The 12,629-nt window shown below is 49.4% G+C and overlaps 1 protein-coding gene across 8 annotated transcripts in view; it reads left to right on the top strand.

The window, feature by feature from the left end:
* TMEM181 (transmembrane protein 181) overlaps positions 1-12,629 on the top strand; it is a 68,033-nt gene that overhangs the window by 35,160 nt on the left and 20,244 nt on the right. For all 8 annotated transcript variants that reach the window (XM_059176648.1, XM_059176644.1, XM_059176642.1 and 5 more), the window contains 4 exons: positions 1,454-1,509; positions 3,265-3,355; positions 4,530-4,651; positions 7,743-7,853. In XM_059176648.1, coding sequence (XP_059032631.1) covers positions 1,454-1,509; positions 3,265-3,355; positions 4,530-4,651; positions 7,743-7,853 — 380 coding nt within the window. The remainder of the gene's footprint in view (positions 1-1,453; positions 1,510-3,264; positions 3,356-4,529; positions 4,652-7,742; positions 7,854-12,629) is intronic.

Raw genomic sequence — 12,629 nt, 5'->3', positions numbered from 1 at the left:
TATGTATGTATGTATACACACACACACACACACACACACACACACACAGAAAGAGAGGGAGAGAGGGGCAATGGTGGAGGGGAAGAGAGATTTATTATAACGAATTGGCTCACATGATTATGGAGGCTGAGAAATTCCAAGATCTGTAATCGCCAAGCTAGAGGCTCGGGAGAGCCAGGTAAGGTCCAGTCTGTGTCTGGAAGCAGCTGAGTAGCGACGGGCCAGCTTGAAGACCGAGCACAAGCCCAGGCTGAAAGCAGAGTCTCCCTTACTCAGCCTTTTGCCCTATTCCGGCCTTCAGCCATCCGGATGAGGCCCCCTCACGGTGCAGGGACGTCTGCTTTCCTCCGTCCACTGATTCAAATGTGGATCTCATCCAGAAACCCCCCACAGTCGCGGCGGGATCCCCTTTAACCGTCTCTCTGGGCACCCAGGGCCCAGTCAGGTTGACAAGAATCACTGTCTCGAGTCCTCTGGGAATAACGTCGTTAGGATTTCAGAATTAGGAGCGCCTTAGCGACCACTGGGCCAGTCACCCTTGTTTTGCAGATGTAAAGACTGAGACTCAGAAGGCCAAGTTAGCTAAGACTAGAGTCTAGACTTTTCGGACTCCCAGTTCTTAATTCTTTCTGAGAAAGTAGACTGCCTTATTTCCTGGAGCAGGGTTTTGTCGGATTGTGACTCTGTCAGAACAGGCCTCGCTGTGGCTGCCCGCCTCCTCCCCACACAGAGGCAGCCTCCTCGGCGTTCAGGAGCGCGTCCCTGACACACGTCACTGCATTGGTTGCGAACCGGATACAGACTCCTGTGATACTCGTGCACCTCCTCGAGATGGAGGATCCTCAGTCACTGAGGCAGCCCAGAAAACTAGCCTCGCAGCTGAGCGTGATTGTAGAATGAAATAAATTCAATTAAAATCTGCTTCACGCTGCTTTCCTTTGAGGCCGAAGCTCTGAAAAATTTCATCCGTTAAGCTTATATATCTGCTGTTTCAGGAATCTACATTGAGTATACATTCATATATTTTATATCCTAAGCTTAATAAATATTTTTGGAAGACTGGATTAATTGGATGAACAGATGAATGTGTCTTAATTTTTTAGCAGGAATCTTTCTATGTTACAAAATATACAGTGTTTGTATCATAATAATTTCTTAGATCTGAGCACTACCGAGCGAGCAGTCTTGAAACTTAAGAGGTTTGGGCCTAGCTAGATCCCGTAGGAATCCTACCCAGTGTGTGGTGGTCAGACTGTCCACCTGCGTCAGGAAGGCATGAGGTGCAGCAGGGTGGGTGTTGTGTGTCTGTGTGTCTGTCCCCTAAGGACAGACCTGGAGAATAAGACCGCCTCTACATAATGTGTGAGTTTTTCTTGGCATTTGAAAAATAATTAATAAATTCATTATCGATATAAGTATAACCTATTTTTCTCATTTTTTGTTATACTTTTAGGACCCAAAGTAATCCAGACTTCTGCAGCCAATTTTTCACTAAATAATAGTAAAAAGGTAAGACTGGGTCGCAGGGGCAGCTGGCAGGGCCCGATAAACTTTCAGGTCGCTCAGTGGGTCCCGGGGACGCGCCACCCTTGCCGTGCAGCTTGCTTCTTCGGCAGTACGCATGCTCACTCTGCTGTCAGCTGCTGGCCTCTGAGCTCTTGTTTGCTAGAAGTATGTTCCCTCCTGAGGCAGGAGCTCCGCGCTAGAGCAGATGCTGCTGTCTGCCCAGGGAGCGGCATTTGCTTTCCAAGTGCCGGTTGGCTCACCCTGAGTCCTCATGCCCACATGTCTTCCTAGGCCGTACGTTCTGGCAGTGCTCCTGCAGGCATCTGTTTCTTACTGTTTACGCTAGTTAATGCGGGTCTCCTGTGTGGGGTTTCTAACAGGAGCAGGTCTTTCCGATGATTGGTATTCCTGCAAGAACTCAGTTTAAATGAAAAAAAAATCCTCTTTCTCTCCTTTCTTAAATGTGGTCGATTCTTCACCATCTTTAGAGAAAAACAAAGGTCCTTCCAATGGGAGAGTTTCAGTAATCTTTAACAAATGCTAATTGTGAGAGTGCAACAACTAAACCCTTTTTTTGCTGCAGACCAGACGTGATATCTTTATCTAGAAACTGAATGCAAGTTGTCACACATTCTCATGGCACAATGTTGAAATCTGATTGATTCCCAACACCCTCCCCCCATCTCCCTTATCCTAGCTCTCTGGTAGGTTTTCACCCCTATAATTAAGCAAAAGAAGAAAAATGTCCTAAAACTTACCTTTTAATTCCTCTTACTCTTGCTAGTTGGAAAGGGCCCTCTGGATAGCCCACTGATATTTGCGTTTTTTGATTTTCTTTACCTCTTGCCCTGAGGACCTGATTTGAAGAGGTGCTGTTATCAGGGTTTCCTGAACATAGTTAGGTCTTTCAAAATTTCTTTCTCTCAGGATGTAAGTCCCTTTTTGGGGGGGGGGGGCACTATAAACAGCAGCCGTCCCACCAAACTGACTTGCTCCTGAAAGATCACGCTCACTTTTGAAAGATGATAGGCCACCCTCTGGTGGGTTTCAATGCTCATGGCTTCGGGCAAGGCTTCAGTCACAGGGCGTTTCTGTCAGTTCCAAAACACAGATACTGCGTATTTATGTTCAAACACTGTGCATTCAAATGATACATTTCTTTGGAACCATGGGTGGCTCCTTAAGCAATGTCCTCTGTCTCCCATGGCTGCTAGGAGCCAGTATTAATGGTTTTCACCGCACAGCACAGAAGCGTCATTGGCAGTGGGGTCTCCTCTAATTTTTCTCTCGAGGGGCATTAAGACTTTCCTAAAGTAGAAAACAATAGACCTCAGACAGCGACTGATATGGCATGTTGGAACCAAGGAAATGATTCTTGAGAATATGAAGATCTATCCTTGGTGTTATTTATTATCTTATGCTACATCGTATCCTATCTACTTTTAATTTTTTTTCCCTCCAGGCTTTTTCTTGCTATTTAAGTAGGCATATGGTCCCAAGGCTACAGGTGGTGGACATCGCCTGCTTAGAGGTTTTCACGAGACAGAGGGCACTCCAATAGGAAATTAGTCTTTTCTTTTTCTAGAAGGCAGTATTTTACTTATCTTGTCTAAAGGAAAACTACATGTTTCTGTTTCAGAGCTTCCACAAACCTTTCTTTACTAAATGTACATTTTGTACGTTAAGATGAGGTATTCGGTAGACTTAATGAAATAATAATCATATGGATTATTTAACTCTTTTTTCTTCTTGCCTTAGCTGAAGCCAATTCAAATCCTTTCAAATCCTCTGTCTACCTATAATCAGCAGCTGTGGCTGACATGTGTTGTGGAGCTGGATCAGTCGAAAGGTAGGAAGCCTGACATTGCAGAATCGTGTTTCTTTGTACAAAGCACCGTATTTTAAAGATTGAGAGAGCTTTAAACCCTTTGAACAGGTGCTCAAAGATGGAGCACAAGGACGCTCATTATTCTTTATAACAGCAACAAATTGGGAGCCCCTTACATGTCTGCCAGTGTCTTCCAGAAAAAGTCACGATGCAGCACTCAGCGAGCATTGGTCAGCTTAGCTCCGTGGCTGCGCTGTGTTGCCCCTGCTGTGGCAGCTTTGTCCTTGGGCTCTGGGAGAGGCTTCAATTCTGTTGCCTCGAGACAATGGTTCTATCCCCCAAGGACACATGGCAGTTGTCACCCTAGGGCAGAGGGTGCTGCTAGGATCTAGAGGGTGCCGGCTATCCTGCCGTGCACCCAACCGCCCCACAGCCAAGGAGGAGCTGGCCTCAGTATCCGGGGGCTGCTGAGGCTGAGGCACGTGCCCCGCTGCGTCTGCGTCTCTGAAGCCTCGGGTCTGCTTGTCTGGAGTTATGGACGTGGTCACCCACGTTATCTCCCATGTTCTGGGAGTCAGATGAGGCGCTTTGGCTGAGAAGGAATTTGAAAAGATAACCCCATGACCATAGTAGGTTAAGTGGGGAAAAATGTGTATTACAAAAAAATTAACCCCCTTTAAAAAAACATAAATAAATTTGGTATCAGTGTATATTTGTGCGCCTAGAAAAGGCTCTGGAAGGATAGATATGACATGTTAATTATGGTTATATCTAGGTGGTGGGATTGTGTTTAATGATATATTTGTACTTTTTTGCTCTCTGATTTTTTTTAAACAAAGGGTATAAAAACAGAAAAATAAAATATGTCATCAGAAAAGTAAGAAATTAATTTTATTTTAGTATAAAGTTAAGTTAGAAATTTATGTGGGAAATGAAAAAATAAAATTCCATTAGCCTTGAAATGCTTGCCCTTTTATGAACCAAACGGGTGGACCCGTACTGTAGGTTTTTACGTAGGCCCCTAGGTAACAGGTTGGATGTAGAACCTGACAGAAGGGCTTTACTTTACAGACAAGTGTGAGGTTTTCACATGTGTGCTGAGGCTGAGGTGGTTGAAGGACTCTTCTGGGCCCTCACCTTGGCAAGTGTGATGTGCCTGATGTGGTCTCTGACACGGAATTTCTTTCTTTTGTAGAAACATCAATTCAGACAAGCTTCCTCATGACTGTTAAAGTCGATGGGGTAGCTCAAGATGGAACCACCATGTTCATTCATAACAAAGTTCACAATCGGACAAGGACCCTCACCTGTGCAGGGGTGAGTGTGTTCGAATGGTCAGGTTACTCGTCGTGCTACCCTGTTACATGTCTGCTTTCCTAAGTAAAAGAATCCAGTCATACCAGTGATGGTGCGGTGACACTCATGTCGCTTTCTACACCGATCTCCTTCTCAGTTCTTACAAACATACACACATTCTCTCTCTCTCACACACACACACACACATGCATACACATACATGATGCCTGTTTTCAGTGTGTGTGTATAGCCTGATGTGTCTACAGATGGCTGTCACAGGTTGCTTGTCACCCGTGAAGGTCTGCTGCTATGCTGTGGTCATTCTGGTCAGGGCTTCGGGTTTCCTGCTCTGGAGCATCTGTGGGGGCTGAGGCCCGGGCCTCGTAGGGAGAGTGGCCTCCTTGTTTGAGTGTCTACTTCAGGGGGTAGCGTGTGGTTGTGCGATAGGAAACCTGGTGGTCCAAAGCAAGAACGAAACCCTCACTTTTGATTTTCTTGGTGCCATGTTCTGTCAGCGTCCCAAGAGTCAGAAGTGGGACTGCTCCGGGTAGAGCAGGGGGCCCCCTGGGACGAAGCAGGTCGTGGGGGCGCATGGAGAGCACAAGGAACATCAGGAAGGAGAAGGTGTAGACTGGGGGTTAGGCAAGTGGTTGCCCTGACAGGCCTCATGCCAGGCTTCCCGTCCATCCAGGTCTCCCTCGGTCCCCAGCGCAGTCCTACAGGGCAGGCCCTGTTACCGGAGCCCCGTTGTACACAAGAGGAAACTGAGGCTCAGATCAGAGCGCTTGCCCAAGGTGACACACATGGAGATCAGGGGCCGGGATTTCAGCCCATGCTTTTGTCTTTTAGAGCTTGTGCCCTTGGCAGCCACGTGCCGCCTGGTTCAGAACCGCAGGCCTGCTTGTCCGGGCAGGAAGGATCCAGGTGGGGGAGGGTTCCTGCTGCGTGATGGCCCCATCTGTGGTCCCTCCCTGCGGGCATCTGCCTGAAGGTCCCCAGATGGCTGCTCCGTGACCTGGTCTGCCTCGTGGGCCTGGGCAGGTGTTGCTCGGGAAGCAGCACAAAGGACCAGACTCTCGCTCTGCCTCCATCGTTACCCATGGGAGGAGGGCTGGGCCAGCCTCTCAGACACGTTGTCCTCATCCGTACAGTGGGGCTACGCCCTCCTTGACCATCCTTGTGGAGTGGCGAGGATCAAGTCAGACACCAGTTCTGGGACCCTGCAGTGCCCAGTGTGGGGGCCGAGTACCCGCCCTGTCTGTACAGTCAGTGCCGGGTCAGTTCTGCTGCGTAAAAAGGAGGGACGATGGATGCGACGATGGGTGCAGGGTCTGGAAGGACCACGCACAGGCGAGGCTTCGCCTCCACCCCCAGGCTGGCGGGAGTCCAGCTTCCACCCCTGGTTTTGCTCCTGCTCGCACCGGGTGGGGGATGATGAACCGGAGGTCGGTGACTTGATCTTAAGGCTGATGTCACTAATCCTGCTGGTCTGGGAGGACCAAGGAGTTTCCCGGGATGGGGGACTTTCTCTTCTAACCAGGGCAAGTCTCAGGCCAACGAGGACCACTCGGTCACCATGTCTGAGGCCTGTACTTGGAACAGCCAGGCTGCCCGCGAGGTTACTTGTCTGCCCTGTTGCTTCTTGGCAGTGCTCCCCACACTGTGCACCTCGAGAGTGGCCCTTGGTGGCTTGCTGCGGTGTCTCCCCGCTCCCACAGTTTCTACTGTGTCACCCTTGGGTCTTCTCTCTTCTGCTCTCTCTGTGCAGGCTCCTCCTGAGCCCTCCCAGGACCACTGCCCTGACTTAAAAGAAGGTGGGGTTTTTTTGTTCTGCAGCTGCTGACCACCTTTTATCCTAGTTGGGCACCTCGGGTAGCAAGTGGTCTGTGCCGGGCGGGCGACCGTGCTGGGTTCTCACCAGGGATTTGCAGGGGCAGATTGTGATCCGTACGCAGACCGTAGCTCGAGCGGAGAACCCCCACACCGTCAGGTGGTCTCACCGTAGTTTTTAGAGACTGGAAGGTACTTGTGGGCTGAGCTTTCACTGTTTCGTTAATTCAGGCCATCCTCTGAAAGTCCAGGCTCATAAGAAGTGGCCGCCTGTGCAGCACCGATCATTCACTGAGTAATAAGTACTGCTCAGTACTTAGCTGCCTCTGTCCCCATGTGACCTCCTGTGACCTGTCAGGAATGAATTTGGTTTTGCAGAGACCAAGGGCGACATGCACACTCACCAATTCTGACTTCTTCCCTGGCCCTTAGGCCGGCACCCCTGCCTGCCGATTGTCCACTTATCTTTTTAAGGTTTCCTGCAAACACCAGATCTCTTTTCCTACCTGACCTCAGACATTCGAGCCTTGGGGAGCCTTTGATCCACGGTAGGGGTGACTGCCCTGTTCACAGCTGTGGCTCACACAGGCGCCACCCAGAGACTGCTCTGTCAGACCGCGGGAGGCCTTCTGGGGGTGTGCTAGGCCACGTGGCTGCACCCAGGTCACTGGCTGCCTGGCCACACGGAAGCAGAGAGGACCTGGCTCCTAACTGCCCAAGACAGGAGACAGGGGCTCTGGGCAGGCAGTGACACACCCGTGTAATCACACTAGCCATTGCTCCCGCAGCCTTTGCCTTGGGTGTGGGCCTGGGGCTCTGCGTGGGGAAGCGCAGGCACGAGGGGAGGGGGACCAGGCCGTCACTCTGTATATGGTGCAGCAGCTGTGGAAGTGAGTGGGAAGAACAGTGAGGCTCGGGGTCTGACCTGTTATGTCTTCGCCTACGCTCCCCCCCACCCCCGCTAGTGCACATGTGCGAATGTCAGGTTTGTGTGGCGTTGTTAACTTTTTTATGTAGGTGACGTTATTTTGAATCGCCCAAAGTAGAAAGATTCTAATGATTGCAAATCATCTATTATTTGTTTCCAAAAATACCCATTTGGTTTTTTCTTTCTAAGAATTGTTTTTTGGCTGGCATCGGAATTTTTTTGGGCTCTGGCGAGTTCCTTGGCGATGGTTAGTTCTGCTCATCTGTTGTTGAAATGTGTTACTTTATGGGTCAGTCGGTGGGGGAGCCAGTCGTGCTTGCTTTAAAGACACAGCTCTACCTTGCGTCTTTGCAGAAGTGTGCAGAAATTATTGTGGCTCACCTCGGCTACTTGAACTACACGCAGTATACCGTGATTGTGGGATTTGAACACCTGAAGCTACCCATCAAGGAAATGAACTTCACGGTAAGTGTGCCAGTTGACCTCAGTGTTTCTGTGGCTTGTTTTGCTCCCATTCTTCTGTCAAATGACTGAAATAAATTTCAGCGTTGAAATCATGTTATTTTGGACAGCGGAAGATGTGTACGGGGTCAAGCTGGTTTAGATGCGGAGCCGTCATGTGCAGCTCACCGTCGTCGAGCCTGTGTCCTTGTGTGTAAACCAGATGCCTCAGAAAGCTGCACCGACCCAGTGCAGCTGGTTCCTTTTGAACTGTGGTGCTTTACTGAGCTGGAACTCCCGTCCCTGGGAGAAGCCCGAGAGCAGTCGCTCCCCGTTGGTCCCTCCCTGGGTCTCCGAGGGGCTGAGAAGCCACTCACCTTCTGTCTCTGTGGTTTTGCCTGTTCTGGGCATTTCGTGTGAACGGATTCGTCCCATATGTGGTCTTTGGTGATGGACTTCTTTCATCACGTGTAGTATTTTCGAAGTTCAGGTGTGAATTTGAGGGCATCAGCCCTGCGTGCTTTGCTGAGCGTGTCAGGGTGTGGGAGGTTGCATTTTGTGTGTCTGCTCATCGGTTGGTGGGCATTTGGGCTTTTATGAATGCTGCCGCAATGAACATTGCCCTGCAGGTTTCCATGTGGATTGATGGGCGCCTGTGCCGAGCGGTGTCCGCGTGTGGGCCCTCTCCTGTGTGCGGGCGTGCACTGCCTCACCCCGCCCACCTCCGTGGTGGTGCCTGCGGTCCCCACTTTGGTCCCCGACCCTGGAGGTCGGCTGAGCACAGGACCACACACGAGGCCTGCTCCTGGGAGGCACTCAGCAGATGGCCCCCGTTGTTAACGTTCGGATGGCTGCTTTTTCCCGTTGTCTCTAGATCACCCAAATGAGTCTTGTTCTCCATCCACGCAATAGCTCTCTGGGTATTTAGAAATGTTGTCTCAGCCCCTCGGAGGTTCTTCCTTTCCTTCACGTGGCTCTGGAGGTGGCTTTGGGACCCCATCAGGCTGCAGGTCTCCTTCAGCCTGGTGGGGGGTGGGGGGCGGGCGGCTGCTTGCACAGGAGAAGGAGCAGGTGGCGCTCCAGGTGTGGCCGGGGCCTCCTCACCAGCTTGCGTCCCGCCACCTGCCGAACCCTCCTCAGACTCGTCCCTCCGTAACTGCCGTTCGGTCTCTTCTCACGCTGACCCTGGTGAGTCTTTCCCATTCTCCGCTTCTGCGGTTGGATTGTAACAATTCTCCGACGCCACTCGGGCCTTCCCCTTTGCTCTTGAACTTGTTTCAGCGGTTTTGGCTTTTGGGTCCCGCCTCTCCTGATCCTTTGAGTTCGAATCTGGGTACTGTTCTTTGTGGTATGGAAGATCTCCTGGAGCTTTTTCCTCAGAACATCTGGCCAGCATCCTGCCTGTGTCCTCGAGGTCATGATGCAGAGGTTGAACCCTGACAGGGTCTGAGACAGGTGCCCTAAGCCCAGGCACACTGATTCCCTGCTCTGCGCACTAGCTGTGCTATAGACTTTGCTATTTTTGAATCACCCCGAGTCAGGAACGCAGAGAACAAAGAACACCACGCTTCTCAGACAGAGGACCTCTCCTTTCCGTCTTCGTCGGGGCTTCCCTGCGACAGCCTTTATCAGCCTTCTCCACAGCTTTCCCCGCAGGCTCAGCCCACCCCAACCCTATTACCTTGGTTTGTTCCATCTTCTCTGTTTTAGTTCCCCTTGGACTTATTCCTAAAGAATTTGGGCACAGTTCAGGTAAACTTGGTACGTGTCATTCCACCATTGCTCAAGAGGGCGGGTCACATGGTCTCACTGGAGGGCTCAGCAAGGAAACTGCCATCAGAACAGCTCGTCTGGAATGATGGCATTAGGCAGGGCTTCGCTCTGAGTGGTGCTCTTCAGCATCCAGAATGCTGATGTGTGAGACCCCTGGGGTCTGTCGGGATGTCACCTAAGATTTTTCTCCATTTTTGTACATTTCTGTATTCCCAGTGCCCAGCAGCGAGCCTGGCCACAGTTAGGCTTGTAATCAATATATACGGGCTGAACTGGAGGATAACACCACAGCGTTTCACAGAGGAAGAAATTCAAATGGCCAGCAGACTTGTGAGATGATGCTTACCCTTGCTCTAAACCAAAGAATCAGAGAATTCAAAAAGTCATGCTTTTTACTTTTTTTAAACCTGTCAAATGCTAAAAACACCTGCAAGAAAATCACACCTTGGGTTACAAGTTCTTTCATACAGGCTAATGGGGGTGTAAATGAATTTCGGTGTTGGGTGTAGTTTGGCAGTGTATCAAAGCCTTTACGTGCACATTCTTTTTGGCCTAGTAATTCTACTTCTGTGAATTTATTCTAATGAAACAATTAGAAAAGCACACAAAGATTTGTATTTTTCATGGCAGGAAGTTGGGAGCAATCTGTATTTCAGTAGAATTCTGGTTAAATGAATAAATTAGTTTTTCGGCAGCTGTTAATAATAAACTGGTCACAGAATAGATAGCGCAAACTGCTATTGATTTTTAAAAAAGGAGAAGAAAAAAAATTAATTGAATGTGCTGATTGACATTTTTTATTATAGGAAACTCTAGTAGGCTATCTCCAGGTGGTAGGCTTCATGGTTGATTTCTTTTTTTTTTTTTTTTTTGATTCTTTATAATGAGCTTTTTATTACCTTTATAATCAGAAGAGAAAATTATTATTATTTTTTAAAAAAGGCTCCTCAGACAACTGATACTTGAAAGGGGAAGCCAACATATCCTCTGGCAGTTCATTCTGAGGAGCTTAGTTACAGAAGAGCTACCTCAGAAAATCACGGTTTAGTGTTATGTCTCAAACTTGTACAGAGATGCATTAAGAAACGAGAGAAACTTGGGCACCTGGGTGGCTCAGTGGGTTAAGCCTCTGCCTGTGGTTCAGGTCATGATCTCAGGGTCCTGGGATGGAGCCCCGCATTGGGCTCTTTGCTTAGCCGGGAGCCTGCTTCCCTCTCTCTGCCTACTTGTGATCTATTTCTCTCTCTCTCTCTCTCTCTGTCAAATAAATAAATAAATAAATCTTTAAAAAAAAAAAAAAAAAAAAAAGGAACCAGAGAACCTCATGCAAAGTATGTATCTCTTATAAAATTGCTGCTGAAAAGTATCCATCGTGTGTGAACTCTGATCTATCTACCTCCAGATAGGATTCCTTTTGACCGTTTCTTACAGACTCCGTGCATTAGAAGTAGACTGAAAGCTGTGTGGCTCACCATGTTTCCCTTTCGGTGTCAGCAGCTAGAAATTTCAGAAGTAAGTTTTATGCCCCACTGTGGCAGTCACTAACATCCTGGTATGGGTTTAATTCTTTGCCCTCTTTCTTTACGATTTTACCTTTTAAAAAGCTTTAAAAATTGTTCTCATCTAATCTTTTTATTACAAGCTGACTTCATTTCCATTTTGGAAGTAGAGAAAGCAGAACACAATAAAATATATCTGAAAAGTATCTCAGCGATGCCATTCTCCATCCAGAACATCTTCCAGTCAGGAAGATGCTGAGGCCGGCAAGGGCGGGAGCCGCTGGGGCTCCTGAGCTCCGCTAGTGATGTGGCCCTGCTGGTTCCTCCTTGCTCCGCACCACACCCCTCGGTAGAGGACGGCTGGCAGGGACACGGTGGCACCTGCAGTGGAGCGGAGTGGGCCAGTAAGGAGCCCTGGCAGCTGCCTTCACCGGCGTGAGATGGCGTTGAAGACGATCAGCCTGATGCAGAAAAGCACATGGTGTGCAAGTCCATCTGCGTCCGTGGTAGGAACGGACCAGACGCATCGTGCGGTTAAGTCCGGATCAGAGTTGCGGGGGTAGTTAGTGACTCGCAGGGGCTAGGGGGAGGGCTTCTGGGGTGTGGTGATGGTGTCTCTGGACCAGAACACTGTTGACACTGGTGTGCTCCGTTTGTGGCAGTCCGTTGAGTCGTACATTTGGGGTCCACGTGCAGTTTTTTGTAGGTATGTCCCTTCAGTAAAAACTTAACCAAACACGTGGCGCTTTTAGAAACACAGAGCTTGTCCCAGGGCTGCCTGTTGAACCACATCTGTTTCTTCAGACAGACCTTGCTGCCTTGATGGAATTTGACGTGTGAGGGTTTCTACTGCTGTTGTTTGGCGTTTCCTTGGAAATCTTTGCCGTCCGGGGACTCGAGTTCACTGTTTGCCCCGTGTGTGCTGGTCGTTGTAGGTTTTACCTCCCCTGGGCGCCCCCCATCTGTTTCGCTAGCCCGTTCTTCCTTGTTGATGGCAGTCAAGTTCAGTATGAAAATCTCCCTCTCCTGGGAGAGAGAATCATCACAAGGGCAGCCCTCAGGTGTTTGGATGCTCTGTTTTAGGCAGAATATATCTGCCCTTCTGCAGGTATCTAGGTGGTTCTGGTCCTTTTCTGGTCTCGCCTGCCGTGGGGGCTTTCTTTTCTGTCTGGCATTGTCATTGATGCCACGTACCCGTGTGTGGAGACGCTTGCTTTCTTTCCTTTTGTCCTCATGCCCATACCCTGTGACCACCTGGTTCACAGACTTCTCCTTGCGCACAGTTCTGCTCGAAGTGGAGCAGCTCTCCTTCGCTCTCTGCCTCTTCTCTCGGCTCTCCTTCTTCTCAGTACATCTTGACCACGTCCCATTGCCATGTTCAAGTCACGACCACTCTCTAGGTTGCGTAGGTACACAGGAGGATACTGCTAATGTCCTGTGTTTTTAAGAGTTTATTTCCTTGGCCATGCTGTACATAAGCAGCGGAGTGTGGACTTTGGACACGGGGAAAATTGCTTTTACTCGTTTT

Source organism: Mustela lutreola, chromosome 6 (assembly GCF_030435805.1).
Source record: "Mustela lutreola isolate mMusLut2 chromosome 6, mMusLut2.pri, whole genome shotgun sequence".
NCBI lineage: Eukaryota > Metazoa > Chordata > Mammalia > Carnivora > Mustelidae > Mustela > Mustela lutreola.
The sequence above is the reverse complement of the archived record's forward strand: the minus strand, read 5'-3'. Positions and strand labels throughout refer to the sequence as shown.